General features: G+C 37.3%; 1 protein-coding gene across 1 annotated transcript in view; it reads left to right on the top strand.

Moving 5' to 3' along the window:
• The first annotated feature begins 276 nt into the window (after window positions 1-276).
• LOC138906965 (putative methylesterase 14, chloroplastic) overlaps window positions 277-18984 on the top strand; it is a 21048-nt gene continuing 2340 nt past the window's right edge. The window contains exon 1 of the mRNA XM_070196692.1: window positions 277-424. Within this exon, the coding sequence (XP_070052793.1) occupies window positions 320-424 (105 nt within the window). The 5' untranslated portion in view covers window positions 277-319. The remainder of the gene's footprint in view (window positions 425-18984) is intronic.

Here is an 18984-nt window from a genome sequence, read left to right on the forward strand (position 1 = left end):
ATATTCGACAGTGGGACCCACGTCTAAAATCCCGAAAAAACTCACGAAATCCGAACACTCGTTCCGCTACGAGTTCAACCATACAAAAATTATCCAAAAACCGGGAGATCATAAAAGCCCAGAAATAATTTGACGAGATGCCAGAGAGAGATATTGGAGGAAACTAGATTGCTGCCCACGACCATAGATCTCACTGGATCTGGGATTGAACTAACAGATACAAAAAATGTTATTACTATTATAGTGTCAATTATTGTTATACATCTATCCCCCCCTTCATGATGTGTTTACTTTGCAGCTGGGGTCTGCAGAGCTTTTCATGCAGGAGTCTAAGTTTTTAATTTATGGGAAGCCTACTACTACTGGCTTCATGTTTGAGAAGGAGCAGATGCATGGACTATATTTGAATCAATCTCCTGCAAAGGTACTTCCCTTATACAATCAGCAAAAGTTCTTATCCATGATAATTTATCATTCCTAGTGCGCTGCAAATGCATGTGATCTCTAATCTATTAAGTTTTGCTATTAGTACTTAAAAGAATATTTCTGGTGATGGCATAAGCATTTCTGGGGTCATAGACATTAAAGCAATTCCATGTCAAAAGAATAAAACTAAAGTAATAGAAGCACTTCCAACATTCAGTGTTGGTGAAGCACTCCTTCCGTCCTGAAATGTTTAGCCCAGATTCAGACTTTCAAAGATCAACTCGGCATTCAGCTTTAGGATCAAGTATAAAAAAAATTGTAGATGAAAAATAGAAGCGATAAACTTGTTAGGAATAAACTCCCTACAGAAATAATATTCACAGTAATAAAAGCGGAATAATAACGTAGCACCGAGATACGGTAATTAACAAGAATAAAGAGTGACAACGACACCAAGATTTTTACGTGAAAAACCCTTTTGAATAAGGGAAAAACCACGGCCCTGAGAGGAGCAACTGATATCACTATAGTAAGGAATTTTACACTTTGTAGGTCCGAGTAAAATACTCCAAAGACCACTACAACACTCAAAAGAAATAACCCTCTTTTGATATTCCCACCTCACTACAATATCGCTCACTCTCTATTTTTCTCACAGACTATTTTCTTATGAAACAAAACCGTGCTATTTATAGCAAAGAAATTACTCACGTGACGTCATCAATGACCTCACTATAGTATAAACACAAGAAAATTTGTCTTCCATTTTTTCTATATTCAAAGAAGACACAATTCTCAATTCAAACTTTCACACATGGGGCTGGACTCCACAAATCTCCCCCTCCAATCCCATTCATGTGAAGGAGGTAACACCGGAGATTCTAGTTTGAGTGCATGCTGATAAGTTCTTTGAATAACTCGAACTTTTCTCTTGGTACTATCTTAGTTAGTAGATCCGAAGGATTCTCACTAGTATGAATCTTTTTGACCTGCATAGATCCATCCTCTATTCTTTCTCGAATCCAGTGATATCTTACGTCGATATGCTTCGTTCTTGCATGATACATGGTGTTTTTGCTCAAGTCTATTGCACTTTGACTGTCACAATAGACGACCTACTCCTTTTTGATGCAATCCAAGCTATCGAAGGAACCGTTTCATCTAAACCATCTCCTTTCCAGCTTCAGTAGCGGCAATATACTCTGCTTCAGTTGTAGAGAGTGCGACACACTTCTGCAACTTCGACTGCCATGATATAGCTCCCCCTAAAAAAGTGAACAGGTATCTTGTAGTAGATTTACGATTATCAAGATCAGCTGCCATATCAGCATCCGTGTAGCCTTTCAAGATTGGATCAGATCCTCTAAAACACAAGCAATCTCCTATAGTACCTCTTAGGTACCTGAGTATCCACTTGACTACTTTTCAATGTTCCTTTCCAGGATTTTCAAGGAATCTGCTAACAACACCAACTGCATGAGCAATATCAGGTCTGGTGCATACCATTGCATACATCAAGCTTCCGACTGCTGAAGAATAAGGAACTCTAGCCATGTTCCCTTTCTCCTACACTGTTGTAGGACACATCTTCTTGCTTAACATTAGATGAGTAGCAAGAGGTGTGTTGACTTGCTTAGCATTCTTCATGTTAAAGCATTCCAGTACATGTTCAATGTACTTCTCCTGTGACAGTCACAACTTTCTGCTTGTTCGCTCTCGTACTATCTTCATACCCAGAATTTGTTGTGCTGGACCCAAGTCCTTCATATCAAATGACTTGGACAAATCTCCTTTCAACTTTGCGATCAACCCTTTGTCTTTTCCTACAATTAACATGTCATCCACATAAAACAACAATATAATAAAGTTATTTTCAGAAAATCTTTTGAACTATACACATGGATCAGAATATGTCTTTGTGTAAGTTTGACTTTTCATGAATCAGTCAAACTTCTTGTACCACTGCCTTGGTGCATGCTTCAACTCATAAAGACTCTTATTCAGTTTGCACACCATGTGTTTCCTTTCAACTACCTCAAATCCTTCTGGCTGCTCCATATAGATCTCCTCATCCAAAACTCCATGAAGAAATGCAGTTTTCACGTCCAACTGCTCCACTTCATTATCTAGGCTAGTTGCTAAGCTCAAGATTGTTCGAATAGAAGTCATTTTGACAATAGGTGAGAAAATTTCGTCAAAATCAATACTTTTCTTCTTCCCGAAGCCTTTTACCACCAATCGAGCTTTGTATCTGACCAGTTTGCCATTTCCATCTTTCTTGAGTTTAAAGACCCACTTACATGTGAGTGGTCTTTTACCCTTTAGAAGTTTAACCAACTTGTACATGCCATTTTTCGGCAAAGATTCCATCTCCTCTTGCATGGCTTTCATCCACTGGTTCTTTTCTGGATGTGACATCACCTCCTTAATACTTTCTGGCTCCCCCTCATCACTGATGAGGGCATACTCCGTGGAAGGGTACCTGTATGACTCTACCCTTGGCCTTTCTGATCTCTTCAGAGGTTGAGGTTGTTCTTCTCCCTGAGTGGGGTGATCCACTTGCTCGGCATCATCATCAAGTCACTCCCCCTGCTCAATAACCTCACCAGGTTGCTCCCCCTGCTCGGCAACCTCGTCGGTCGTACTTTCTGCACTTGTTGGATTGTTAGAAGTAGAAGGAATAGTAACAAGGTTAGGAATTATACCATTCTTAGCTTTCTCTGGCATATCATTAGCAGTTCCAACTTCACTTTCTCGGAAGACTACATCTCTGCTTCTGATGACCTTCTTCTTTACAGAATCCCACAATCTGTATCCAAATTCTTCATCTCCATATCCGATAAATATGCAAGGAACAAATTTATCATCCAACTTTATTCTCTGCTCCTTTGGTACATGTGCAAAAGCTCTGCAACCGAACACCTTCGCATTCGAGTATGACACCTCTTTGTCCAAACTGTCTCCGGGATGTCAAACTCCAACGAAACTGATGGACTCCTATTGATCAAGTAACAGGCTGTATGAACTGCTTCACCCCAGAATGACTTAGGCAGTTTAGCCATTTTGAGCATGCTTCTCACCTTCTCCACAATGGTGCAGTTCATCCTTTTGGCTACGCCATTGTGTTGTGGGGTTCCAGGAACTATCTTTTCATGTATGATCCCATGGTTCGAACAGTACTCTTTAAATTCCCTTGAAGTGTACTCACATCCATTGTCACTTCAGAGACGCTTTAGCTTTTGGCCTGTCTCCCTTTCCACCATAGCATGAAACTTCTGGAAAAAACTTGAAATACCTGATCTTTGGTTTTCAACATATATAACCCATAATATTCGTGAAGCATCATCAATAAAAGTAACAAAATATTTGTTACCACCCATCGATTCAATTCCCATTGGACCACAAATATCAGAATATACCAAATCAAGTATATTGAATTTTCTTTCAGACGATGTCTGAAATGAGACTCTATGCTGCTTACCAAATAAACAGTAGTCACAGGGTTTTACCGTTGTAACTTTGGCATAAGAAATGAGTGATTTCTTGGAAAGAATCTGCAATCCCTTCTTGCTCATATGACCCATTCTTTTGTGCTACAAATGCGTAGAAATATCATCTTGTGCCGCGTTCAATTCACTATGGCATATTTCTACATTTGTCATGTACAACGTGCCATGAGCAACTTCCTTTGCAATCACCAATGATCCCTTGATGAGTCTCCACTTTTGATTTGCAAAATAATTCTCTTATCCATCTCGTTCTAAAGCAATTTTCGAGATCAAGTTCATCCGCAAAATCAGGTACATGTCGCACATCCTTCAGAACCAATGTGCATCCGACATTTATCTTGATACAAATGTCACCAATCCTCGCAAACTTTGAGTAACTTGTGTTACCCATTATCACAAGGCCGAAATCACCTGCTACATATCTGCAAAAAAGATCTTTTACCGGTGTGGCATGGTAAGATGCTGCTGTATCAACCACCCATTCCAACTCTGGACCTAATAAGTGCATGCATTCCTCTTCTTCGTTTATACAGAGGACAACATTACCATGGAGACTATGTTGTCGTCATTCTTTTGGCCACTAGTTTCACCTTTGCCCTTCCTTGGATTTGAGCAATCTCTTTTGAAGTGACTTGGTTGATCACAATTGTAGCAATTTCTAGATCTCAATTTGGATCGGTTCTCAAACTTCCCACGAGCTCCAGATCTACCATAGTTGCTCGAACTCCTTTGATAACTCCTACCTCTACCTTCTGTGATGAGAGAATGTCCTTGACTTTCAAGCTTCTTTCTCATCTTCTCATTGAGTAAAAGAGTCGATGTGACATCTTTCAACTCAATGGTAGTCTTACCCTGCAAGATGGTTATTGCTAGATTATCGTACGAAGATGGTAACGAGTTCAACAGCAAGATGACTTTATCTTCTTCCTCGATTTTCACTTCGAGATTGGCGCGCTGTATGATTAGTCCGTTAAACACATTTAAATATGACAAAAAATTCATACATTCACCCATGTGTAGGGCGTATAGCTACTTCTTCAGGTACAATTTATTTGTTAGCATTTGGGACATGTATAGGCTATCCAACCTTGCCCAAATGCCACGTGCGGTTTCTTCATCAATGATGTTATTTACCACATCATCTGATAAGTGTAACCTGATTGCACTAGAAGCCCTTTCATCTAAGTCAGCCCAATCCTCAGCTTGGGTATCAGGCATTTTGGCATCAACATCTAGTACCTTGTGTAATCCTTGTCGGATGAGCAGACCTCTTATCCTTCTTTGCCATGTTGAGAAACCGCTATCTCCGTTAAATTTTTCTACCTCATACTTAACTCCGGACATTTTTTTGTTTTTCACCGAGTATAGACAGTCAATAGTATTTCTGTGAACGAGCAGAACTTGTGCTCTGATATCAGTTGTTAGGAATAAACTCCCTACAGAAATAATATTCACAGTAATAAAAGCGGAATAATAATGTAGCACCGAGATACGGTAATTAACAAGAATAAAAGAGTGACAACGACACCAATATTTTTACGTGAAAAACCCTTTTGAATAAGGGAAAAACCACGGCCCTGAGAGGAGCAACTGATATTACTATAGTAAGGAATTTTACACTTTGTAGGTCCGAGTAAAATACTCCAAAGACCACTACAACACTCAAAAGAAATAACCCTCTTTTGATATTCCCACCTCACTACAATATCTCTCACTCTCTATTTTTCTCACATACTATTTTCTTATGCCCTGCTTGTAATGCCCCACTCTTTCTTTCTCTCTCTTTTTGGTGTGTCTTCAACTGAAACAAAACCGTGCTATTTATGGCAAAGAAATTACTCTCGTGACGTCATCAATGACCTCACTATAGTATAAACACAAGAAAATTTGTCTTCCATTTTTTCTATATTCAAAGAAGACACAATTCTCAATTCAAACTTTCACACATGGGGCTAGGCCCCACAAAACTAACACAAAAATGTAATGGGTTTGGAATTTTCTAAAGTTGCATCATTTATTTAAAGATGAACTTGGCCGAATTTCAATTTGGCTTTTGAGTAGTCAAAATGGAGAAAATATTTTGGATCAAAGGGTACATAATTTTTATCTCATGCCTATTTAACAAAAAATATATTAGAGTGTGTTCTCATTGTTCTGAGTTGTATGACAATGTTGTTTGAGGTCTGAAGGTACCTTGATTGTTCTGAAGATCTTTTTTTTGTCATCATCAATTGTGAGAATCTCTGTGTTGATTGGAGTTGTTCTGATAACTAGGGTTTTGGTTCGTCGATTTTCATCCGGCTGAGTTCATCGGGTCTGTTAGGGTTTCTTATTGGAGGTTATTTCGAAGATTAGGGTTCTTATATTGCTGCTACAAGGCCGTTTTCTTCCGGTCGCGAAGGTGTTGGTAACATCGTCTCTCTCATCATCTATTTTTTAATTGCCTCTGCTTGTTGCTCGAGATTTGTGAGTTGTTAAGCCAATTAGTTGTCTGTTATCCTTAAACTGTTGCCGTTCTATTTGGTATTGTGTGGGATTTTTCATATGCTATGACGATTGGTAACATTACTTCTCCTTCCGATGTTACTCATGTTGCTGACAAAGGAAACTCTTCTTCCTCTCGTCCTACTACTTTCCATTTTGATGACTATACTCACCCGTGCCATCCTCTTTATTTACATCCGTCCGATGTCTTAGGAGCCTCTCTAGTCTCCACTCCTTTCGATGGCACTAGCTATGGAAGCTAGCGTTGAAATATTATGGTCGCCCTATCTATGCGCAATAAATTGGACTTTATAAATGGCATTAATGAAAAACCACCTGTTGGTTCCCCTACAGTCAGGAAATGGCAACATTGTAATGATTTAGTTGTGTCTTGGCTGACCAATTCTCTCACCAAGGAGATTTCCCGTAGTGTTGAGTATTCAGAACTGGCCAATGACATTTGGCGTGAGTTAGAGGAGAGATATGGTATGGCTGATGGTGCTAGAATTTTTTAACTTAAGAAGGAGTTATCTCACATGTCTCAGGGTCCTTTGGACATAGCCTCTTAAAATATTTTGGGCCAAATGCCCTGTTTTACTGGAATGCCCGAGGGCTTGATTTGTGAGGATGAGTGTGGATCGGGGCTGCCCGCCTGCAGCATACTTATGACTGAGTGAGGCCGAGGGCCTGATTTGTGAGGATGAGTGTGGATCGGGGCTGCCCGCCTGCAGCATACTTTATTATTATCGCACGTGAGTTGTCCGTGCAGATTATAGCGCTTGGGCTGAAGGAGCCCCTCCGGAGTCTGTACACACCCCCAGTGAGCGCAGGTACCTACTGAGTGCGAGTGCCGAGTGCCGAGTGCTGAGTGACTGGGAGGCAAGAGTGATTGTGAGGTATGCCCGAGTGGCAAGAGTGATTGTGAGGTATGCCTGAGTGGCAAGAGTGATTGTGTGGTATGCCCAAGTGGCACGAGTGACTGTGAGGTCTGCCCGAGTGGCTGTTTATGATTTCATCATTTTTGTTCACCTTTCATTGAGCCTTTGTTTGAAAAACTGTTGGAAAGATATCTTTAAATAATTTTTTTTACTGGAACTGGGTTTAAACCAAATGTTTGATTCAATCCTGATTTTTAAGAGCATGTGGTATTTTACTGAGATTTTCTGATATGAACGTTATATGCTTTATTGCTCGTCACTACTGCTCAGTCTTTATTTATTGTTGTTACTTACTGAATTGGCTTACTCACGTTACTCCCTGCACCTTGTATGCAGATCCAGGTGTAGCTGGACACGGTAGCGGTTATTGAGTGTTCTGGTTGCAGATTTTCTTGGAGATAGCAAGGTAGTTGTTTGGTGATCGCAGCCCCTGCTCTTCTCCCTCTTATCTTCCTCTAGTAGTATTTAGCTATTTTTCCAGGCTGAGTTAGCCTTGATATTGTTAGACAGATTATAGTAGATGCTCATGACTAGTGACACCCCGATGTCGCGCTTTTCGTTTCCGCACTTCTATTTTTCTTTGATTTGAACTCTTTAAATGAAGGTTTTTATGTTAAATAACCTTGAAATTATCTTTGAAATGAAAATATCGTTTTGTTTTGGAAATGAGTCGGCTTGCCTAGTTCTACAATAGGCGCCATCACGACAGGGGGTTAGTTTTGGGTCGTGACACTTATACTCTTAATCTTGATATAATTATTATTAGTTGTATATATTATTATTGTTTTGATTTATTAAAAGGTGAGATTCTTTCGTGGGTCAATATGCCTGGTAAATTGGATAATAATAATGTACATTGGCAAAGTAACAGTTAGTTGATGGAATCCATGTCTCGGTTTAGAGATTGATGATACACCTTTATGAAAGCTTATAAGTTTTCATGTGTAAACCCGGCCGGTGGATTTTGTATCCGACGCATGAAATAAGTTAAGCGAAAGTCTAAAGGAAATAATCAATAAATTAAATCGTCAGTAATTTAATTTAATTGATTAGTATCTGAATCTTAACATGGGGAGTTAAATAAGATTTAATGGATGGATTTCGAAATTGAATAAGGAGTGCAATTACGAATTTTTATGGAATAATTCGTAATTAATTATGGTGGATATTAATTTCAAAAATTAGAAATTAATCCATAATTGGAAGCCTTGTTAATTAAATTCACTAGTCCCTGCTGTGCCTAAATAATAGGAAATAAAGGAATTCTTTTTCTGGTGGAAAAGAAAACCCAACAGGTTTTGAAAAAGGGTTTTAACCCTTAAAACTTATGCTATAAATACATAAGGTTTTCCACCTAGAGGAGGTAGAACAAGGTGGCCGAAATTGTTTAGCCTTTTTCCTAGAAAATTTTGCCCACACGAAATTACTATTACCAGATATTATTTGGGTAACACAGTAGAAGACCGTGGAACGTTCGCGAATATTTATCATGCTGATGATGGAGAATTCATTGAGTTGCTGTGGAATTGGAGGCTCACGTGATAGAGGAGCTTTGTTCACGCTTCAAGAGGTAACCCGTGAAATTCCGTTTATGCTAGTTGTCTAGATTACATGTGATTTTGATACTGGGATTACTTCCGCTGCTTATTATAATCCTTCACCAATTAATATCGATTTTACGTTTGATTAAATCTGTGATTGTGTGTTGTCTATATTAAATGCAAGTAATCCTAGCTATTTGTTTCCGTTGTTCATAGCTGTTTTTCCATCAAATATAACATGTTTCAACTTTTAAGATTCCTTCAAAACACTAACACAATTCTATTTATAATTTTATTTCGTGCATTCGCAAACTTTAACCTTTTACATTCATTTAACTATGCAAAGAGTTTTGAGACATATATTAATAGCTAGCTTAGTCTCTGATTATGTGCGTTGCACATGTGTCCCATGTTAAGTAGTACATACAGTATAAATTATATGAAAGCAATAATGTAAGGAGTAAAAGTAAATTTAAAGGAAAAAGTACAAGCTGAAATCAATGTTTTAAAAGGTATGGGCATAAGGCGAGGCGTTTTACACATGCCTCCGCAAGGCGTAAGCCCCGAGGCACGGGGCGTAATCCCCATAATATTTTATAAAATAATATAATTACATTAAATATTTATAAATAAGTAAATTCACATAAAAATTAAAGAAAAATATATATATGTGAAATATATATATATATATATATATATATATATATATATTATACGCTACTTACAAGCACAAGTGACTTGAGTCGAAAGAATAATATTTTCTACATGGAGGAACTAAAAGGATGATTAACCTGCAATTTGAACTTTGATCTTGCTGCTATGAAGGAGAATGGAGTTCTCTTTGTATTTGTAAAAAAAAAATGAATATTCATTGCTTTTGGGAGATATTAGCATACTAGCGGACAAGATAAAAAATTGAGAAAGACCATAAATATTAGGGCTTCAATCAATAAAAAATGGCTTGACTTTTAAATTTAATACATTTCAGTTCCTTTTTAAATTTTTTGAGTAATTACAAGCTGACTTTTGAGAATTTGGGTATTATATGAATGACTTTTTCAACAAATTTTGTTTTAATTTGAAACATTCTCTAGGGCTTACGCCTCACTACAAAAACGTGTCTCAAACGCCCGGGCGTATGCCTCTTGAGACTTTCGCCTCACACCATCGCCTCGGGGCATTTTTGGTGCGCCTCGCCCCGAAAACCTTTTAAAACACTGGCTGAAATTGATGAACGGTTGGCCTATTCGAGTTGTTTGATTGTCAAATGACATATGATTAGATAGCATAGCATGTGAACCTGCAATTGAACTAATAATTTTAGTTAGGTAGGTAAAATTTATAATGAGTTAAAGTTTGATGTTCTCAGGTGTAAATCTGTGATATATTAATATCTTGCCTATAGTTTGTTTTAGACGGTGTTATTGGTATATGTTCCAGTCGTTGTGGTTACTCTGTCATGCCCATAACTCTTGGTGGAGACATTGAAATCCTTTATAAAAGTGCAGCGCAAAATTGACATCAAGAAGTATATGTGATTATTTGCCTCACCGAGTCATAGAAAGAGCCAGAGCTTTCTCCATATGCGAAAATACCCAGATAGAACGCAAGAAAAGAAAGCAGGTGCTTAGCTTAACTCTTTTTTCTCCTGTAACCAATTATTAAAATTTTTTGGAAAGACTTTATTAATTCCGCAGCCTTGAAGCTCGGCTCTTGCTGTACTTGTCCAACAATCCTAGATTAGGCAATTCTCTAAACAAAGTGAATTTTGTATCATATTATGGATATTCAACCAATCTTGAGGTACTAACTTTTATTTTGATTGTACAAAAAATAGAGAAAAATGTAAGAACATGAGAAAAAGAGAAATATATGACATATAAACTATAAATAAAAATTATCATATACATTGTACGTTATTGCTCCATATGAAAAAACACGGTAACTCCCAAGAGCTACGTTGGGGTTTTAATCATTAAAAGCAAGTAAATAAGTACATCATATACAAATAACATATTATGAATGTGCTTAATTTTATCTAGTATTATTTAAACAAACTATTTTTACTCTTTATGGTGCAGGGCAAAATGGTCTATTAATTTTTTTATGGACTTTTTCGTAATTTAATTTTTGACTTAGGGGCTTCCCACTTATAATATAGTATGATATTCACTAACTACTTCCATATTGTTTTTTAAATTAGTGACTAAGATTCATTAGCTTGTTTATGTTCCTTTTAGCTTGATTATTGACAAAGATCAAGTGCAATTTGTTACATTCAAGTTTCATCAAAGTATAGGTCGCGTTTTTCACTCTATCTTCATTGTGATTGAACTTTCGATCCTATTATAATTAATCGATTGTCGTGCAGGTTTTATCCATCTTTCAGATAGCGCAAAAATTAAATAGGGTCGGATAGGGCCATGGATAGTTTATTTGGGTTAAAAAGAGTCATAAACACCAATTACTTAAAATTAACTTATTAGGGGTTGTTTGGTACGGGTATAATGTGTGAGATTAAATTTATACTGTATTTGGTTGACGGTATAATTTATCCTGGGATAAATTTATACTGTCAACCAAATATAGTATAGATTTAATCCCAGATTTAATCCTTAATATTCCACCTTAACCCATCAAACTTGGGAAAGATAGAGTCGGAATTAAGTGGAATGATGAGTTTTTAAAAGGTTGTTTGGTTCCTTATATATATAATATATTTTTGAAAAATTAAAAACTCGTCCATTAGAGTTACAGTAAATTGAATTTGAATTTATTAATATGATTTGAATTGTGTATTTTTTTTTAATATGATCTTCTACATTGATTCATTTGTTCACTTCTTTAAATATCGACACCGTTTGCATAAAAATCTTGCGTATGCGCCGGGGGCTAGGGATAGCTTATTTGGGTGGGAAAAAAGTCACAAACACCAAATACTTAAAGTTAGCTTATAGTATAAAAAAAATAGAATTGGAATTAAGTGGAATTTTCTTTTCCACTATTTCCTTATTAAAGCTTTAAATTTCTCAACATTCAAAAAATTAATCCAATTAGCGCATGATCGATGATTTAGCATTGTCTCTTTATATTACAAAAGTAAGTACACTTAAATGTTGAAAATTATAGTAATAACTTCCTTAAATCATAGAAAAGAACTATGGCCAAATAGGGGATACGAATATGAATATGAAAAACAAAAGTTGTCCATATATGATTGGGAAAAGAAAAGTTTCCTTAAGTTCTTACTTTGGGTAGAAGAAATAATTAACCAACTTAAGCCCTACTTAATTATTGCCTAAGTAATAATTTCCTAAACGGAGGTAGATATCTATAAATTCACTGGACTACTCTCAACCCTCCTTCGCTCTCTGCTTCTTTCATAGTACTATTCTTGTTCTTTCTAGTTGTGTTTCATTGTCATTCAAAGGTTGCGTTCTTGTTGAGATATTCATTGTTATTCATAAGGCACTTAGAGCTAGAAGAGGGTTTCCGTTTCCGCCCAAAAGATTCAGAAGGACTTACGTTCTTGTTGAGATTCGTTGCTGGACAAGAGATGTATGATGCTGGATTTATTACCACTAACGTTGATGAGGTAACGAGTTCTGTTGATGGCTTGTTGGCTACTAACAATTGCAAGAATTATTATAATATGTGCAAGAATTTGGAACACTCTGAAATGATGGCTTTTCAAGAATCAATGGTGATGAATAACAGTGTTGTTGAACCATTACAAGTAGTGGTTGTTGGCCCAAGTGAAGGTTTGTTTTGAAGATTGACAAAGGAAGCTCACGCATGAACCAGGTCCATCCCTTGTGTGCATAGACACGGGCAGATTTGAGCATGTAGGATGCACGTGAAAGAGATAAGCTTAACTTGGTATAATTGATATCTCCTGATCGAAAAGGTTACATAATTGATAAGGAGAAGGACTCCATAATCAAAGAGAACACTATCCAAGATATAAGGGAGGAGTTAGAAGTTGAGATCAACTAGAACTCTTCCACCAAGGAAGAGTAGCATTAGAACTCTAGTTATTTCTTCATCTACTAACTCTATATATTGCAGGATGTTCTCATTCTACAGGTATGCACAAAAGCGGAAGTTAAACGTGAATTGAGAGCAAAATAGCAAGGCATTTTGCAAGCAATTCATATGTGATTAAAGTGTGCAAACCTGAAGCTACATGAACCAGATAGAAGAACCAGTTCCAAGTGTCTGTCTTTTATTCTAGTTCAATTGTAGTAGGTATTTTCATATTGTACTTTTCAGCTTTATCTAGAGGCAATTGTAATAGGTACTCAGAGTATTCAAGTTAGAGTTAATTTGAAGGTGTCGCAACAGTTAGAGGCTGGTTGCCACAACAGGATTAGAGTTAATCCTAGGTTTACAAAAGTATTTTGTAAATGCAGTTTTTGGCTCAGTGATTTAGTGGAGAGTTTGGGAAAATCCTACTGAGAAGTAGGTCGTGGTTTTTTCACCTTTTGAGCCAGGTGTTTTTCACGTAAAATATTTGTGTTCTTTACTTTCCGCATTTACTATTTCAGCAATAGTAGGTTAAGGAACACATAGAAGAACCCGTTTCTTCTATAATCAGTTTAAGCTAAAAATTGGGTACCACACAAATCACCCCCTCCCCCCCCCCTCTTGTGTGGTATTGAAGTTAAAACATCAATTGGTATCAGAGCTGGTTATCCTTGAAGAGGCTAACACCTTAGGAAAAGATTAAGATGAGTGCACCACCTAGAAACTGGGAAGGACAATCCACTGTTAGGCCACCACTCTTCAACGGCCAGTACTACTCTTGGTGGAAAAACAGAATGAGAGACCACATCCTAGGAGAGGACTATGAGTTATGGGATATTGTCACTGATGGTCCCCTAGCTACCATGAAGAAAAATGCTGAAGGAGTAGATGTGCCAAAAACAAGAGCTGACTGCACTGCTGAGGGCTTGAGGAAATGGGAGAAGAATGCTAAGGCCAAGAAATGGCTTGTGTGTGGACTTGGTCCAGACGAGAACAACATAATTCAAAGTTGTACCACTGCTAAGGAAATTTGAGACACTTTGTAAGTGGCCCATGAAGGAACACCTCAAGTGAAGAGGTCCAGAGGAACACTACTATATTCTCAATATGAGAATTTCACCATGAAGGAAGGAGAAACCTTCCAAGAGATGTATACAAGGTTCACCACACTGAGAAATGAACTTAAGTCTCTTGGAAGGATTATTCCTGAAGAAGACAGAGTTAAGAAGATTTTGACAAGGGTTCTGCCAGTTACATGGGAGAGAATAATCACTGCCATTCAAGAATCAAAGAACATTGCCACTCTTAAGTTGGATGAGCTAATTGGAAATCTCACTGCTTATGAACTTAGAAGGTAAACCATGAAGATGGATGTACCCAAGAAGGAAAGGAGCCTGGCACTCAGAATCACTGAAGGTTCTGATCTAGAAGATGATGAAATGGTTATAATCACAAAGGACTTCAAGAAGTACCTAAAGAGAGGAAATGGTCCTTCAAGAAGTGGAAGCAACAACAAACCGAAGGTTCCTGAAAGGCAAACCAATGAGGGATGCTACAAGTGTGGTAAGACTGATCACCACATCAAGAATTGCCCTCAATGGGAAATTGAATGGAAGAAGGAAAGAGTTGAACGAAGAAACAGGAAGAAGGAACAGGTTCAACCCAAGAAGAATAAAGGATCAACAAAGGCTATGGTTGCTGCTTGGGGAGAAAGCTCATATGAAAGTTCAGATGATGAAGATGGAGATGAACAAGCACTTATGGCCATTGGAGAATCTGATGAGGAATCTAAGGTAAGTGTAATTCATCTCAAAGACAAGATTAAATTTTTGTCCAAATAAAGGCTATCTAAATTACCTCTAGATTTCATTGATGAATCTGAGGATGTAAACAATGAAAAGGTACAATTGTCTAAGGAATGTGTGATTTTGAAAGCAAAGTGTAAGAACCTGGAACTTAGGGTTAGTGAGACTATAAGTGAAAATACTGCATTAAAGAACCATGTTCATGCATTTGAATCAAATGTCCTAGATCTTAGATCTGAAAACCTAAAACTGAAATTAGGAACAAGTAAGAAGACGGTTGATTGCACACAACTCACTCTAGAAGAAAATGTAAGTAAACTAAAAGATGAGTTGTATAAGAAGGATGAGCAGGTTAGAATTTTGAAGGAGGATCTAGGCAAGGTCAAGCATGAACTAGACAGAACTTGTAAATGGAACAGGTCCTCCGATGCACTTTCATGGCTACAGGAACATCATGGTAGCAATAAAAGAGGACTTGGCTTTGGGAATGTGCCACCTAAATGGGATCCCAAAAGCACATACCTTACACTTCCTGAGAACAAGATTTGTACTCACGGTGGTAAATAAGGTTACTTTAAAAGTGAATGCAATGCAAAAGAAAAGGTAAGCCAAAAGAACAAAGAATTTGTTCAAGGGAAGAATAGGCTACCAAGTTGGGCTAAAAAGAATCTGATTTATCCTTTTACCTATAGAAAGGGACCAAAACTAGTTTGAGTTCCTAATACTAACCCCTGATTTTCTTTTGTAGGTCCAAGTGAAGGGGAGTAGCCAAATATAGTACATGGATAGTGGCTGCTCAAAGCACATGACAGGAAGTAAGAACCAGTTCCTTTCACTTGAGGACCTCAAAGGAGGTAATGTCTCCTTTGGAAATGGGAAAAAAAGGTGAGATCATTGGGGTTGGAAAGGTAGGTAAGACTGATTCTCACTCTATTAAGAATGTCTACTTGATAGATGGCCTAAAATACAGTCTAATCAGTGTATCACAACTGTGTGATTGAGGCAACTTGGTAGCATTCACCTCTACCAAATGTTTTGTGATTAATCTTACCATTGACAAGATTGTTTTGCAGGGAAAAAGAGTGAATAATATATATATTTTAAATATGTCCACACTTTCAGAAAATGAACTCACTTGCTTAAGTGTGTTGGACAATGATCCCCTCCTTTAGCACAAGTGACTTGGACATGCAAGTCTGAGTCAACTCAATAAGTTAGTCTCTAAGGACCTGGTAATAGGGTTGCCTAACATCAAGTTCAAGGAAGACGAACTTTGTGAGGCTTGTTCAAGGGGGAAGCAGGTAAGATCCTCTTTTAAATGCAAGAAAGTGGTAAGCACCACCAGGATGATGGAACTGGTCCATATGGATATCTGTGGTCCAATGAGAACATTAAGCAGAGGTGGTAAAAGATATGTGATGGTGCTTGCTGATGATTACTCTAGGTTTACTTGAACATTGTTTTTAACATCTAAAGATGAAGCATTTGACATGTTCACTTCTTTTGTTAGAAAAACTCAGAAATAACTAGGTAATCAGCTTGCATCAATTAGGTCTGATCATGGCACTGAATTTAAAAATGCTAAATTTGTTGAATTTTGTGATGAGCATGGCATAGATCATAATTTTTCTGCTCCTAGGACTCCACAACAAAATGGAATAGTTGAAAGAAAGAATAGGATACTTGAAGATATGGCTAGGACTATGCTTCTTTCTAATAAACTGTCCCATAACTTCTGGGCAGAAGCTGTAAATACTGCATGCTATATCATAAATAGGTACATGACTAGATATCTTGTAGAGAAGACTCCCTATGAGTTACTTAAAGGGAGAAACCCAAACATATCCCATCTTAGGGCATTTGGATGCAAGTGCTTTGTGCATAACAATGGTAAAGACTCCCTAGGTAAGTTTGATCCCAGAAGTGATGAGGGAGTATTCTTCACATAGCAAAGCTTATAAGGTCTATAACAAAAGAACTATGTGTGTAGAAGAAAGTGTTCATGTGGTTTTTGATGAAACTAACATTCTTTCTGAGAGGCAGGAACATGATGATGAAGCAATTGGGCTAGTAAGAAACTCAAATGAAACCACAACCCAGACTGAATCTGCACTAGAGGAAGGAACAGGTGATGTAACAGATTCTTCCACCCAGGGCAACATGACAGGGGGGAATAGAACAAAGAGGAAATGATTCTCAAACTTCAAGGGAACCTGTCCATGAACCCGTTCCACAACAACAAAGCATTGAAGGAACATCAAGGGGAAACCAGTTGGTTGTATAATCTTACAAGTATCAAAGTTCTCATCCCATTGAGAACATAATCACTGATCCAACCTCTGGAATCAAAACCAGATCTTCATTAAAAAATCTTTGTGCTTTTGATGCCTTCTTATCTCTTATTGAACCTAAAAATGTTGTTGAGGCTTTGCAGGATGCAGACTGGGTAAATGCAATACAAGATGAACTCAACCAATTTGAAAGGAGTCAAGTTTTGTATCTCGTACCAAGACCCAAGGACAAATCAGTAATTGGCACAAAATGGGTCATCAGAAATAAACTTGATAAAGATGGAACAGTAACAAGGAACAAGGCAAGATTGGTGGTTCAAGGATATAGCCAAGAGGAAGGCATAGACTATGATAAAACCTTTGCTTCAGTTACAAGGTTGGAAGCAATAAGTCTCCTCATAGCCTTTGCTGCTTACATGGAATTCACCCTTCACCAGATGGGTGTCAAGAGTGCCTTCCTCAATGGCTATCTAAAGGAAGAAGTGTTTGTCAAGCAACATCCGGGGTTTGAAAGCAAGGAGAGTCCTGATCATATGTACAAACTTGACAAAGCACTTTATGGGCTCAAGCAGGCTCCAAGAGCATGGTATGAAAGATTATTAAAGTTTTTGCTTGAGCATGACTACAAGAGGTAAAATTGTCAATACTTTGTTCTTGAAAGAAAAAGGTAAAGATCTCTTGGTAGTTCAGATATATGTTGATGATATAATCTTTGGAGCAACTACTGATTAGTTAAGTAAAGAATTTGCTAAACTAATGGGGAGTGAATTTGAAATGAGCATGATGGGTGAGCTTAATTTCTTATTAGGCTTACAAATTAAACAAAATTCAAATGAAACTATGATCCATTAACAGAAGTATGTAAAAGAGTTGCTTAAAAGTTTTAAAATAGAAGATTCCAACGAAATTGACACTCATGTTGCAACAGCTACAAAGTTGGATATAGATGAACCCGATTCATCTGTTGATCAGAAGTTATATAGGGGAATGATTGGCTCATTGTTGTATCTCACTGCTAGTAGACCTGACATTGTTTTCAGTGTAGGCCTTTGTGTAAGATTTCAGGCAAATCCAAAAGAGTCTCACTTGACTGCTGTCAAGAGAATTTTGAGATATCTAAAAGGCACCACTAATCTTTGTCTATGGTATCCAAAAGGTAGTAATTTCAATCTAGTGGGATATGTTGATACTGATTATGCAGGTTTTCTTGTGGATAGAAAGAGCACCTCAGGTATGGCACACTTTCTTGGCTCATGTCTTGTGTTTTGGGCTACCAAAAAGTAAAATTCAGTGGCATTATCTACTGCTGAAGCTGAGTATGTTGTTGCTGCTTCATGTTGTGCTCAATTGTTATGGATCAAACAATAATTAATGGACTTTGAAATTGATGTTGGTTGTATCCCCATTTTTTGTGATAACACTAGTGCAATTAGTATGACCAAGAACCCGGTTCATCACAAGAGAACTTAGCATATAGATGTTAGGCATCACTTTTTGAGGGATAACTATGAAAAGGGTTTGATAACTGTGGAATTTTGTGCTACTGACAAGCAATTAACTGACATCTTCACAAAAGCCCTAAATAGAGATCACTTTGAAAGGAACATGTTAGAATTAGGGATGATTAAGATCACCTAAAAGGACCAGTTAAAAATTCACAATTAAAAATATTTAAAAAAAAAATTGGTTAGAAAATCTGTAAATTGTGTATATAATTAGATTAAATTTTGCTTAGTCTCATACTTTCAATAGTATACTCTTGTGCCATGTGCTAAAATGACTCATTAATCTCTAATGATATTTTCTCTATTTTGGAAAATTTAGACTTACATAAGAGAATTCTCAGTGAAGAACCTGGTTCATCAAGATTACTCGGTATGTTTTCTACACTCTGCATAATTTGAAATAATAATATTTGGATCATGAGCAAAGTCCTACCTAATTCCTTTCAAAAGCATTGCACA

Source organism: Nicotiana tomentosiformis, chromosome 3 (assembly GCF_000390325.3).
Source record: "Nicotiana tomentosiformis chromosome 3, ASM39032v3, whole genome shotgun sequence".
NCBI classification, from domain to species: domain Eukaryota; kingdom Viridiplantae; phylum Streptophyta; class Magnoliopsida; order Solanales; family Solanaceae; genus Nicotiana; species Nicotiana tomentosiformis.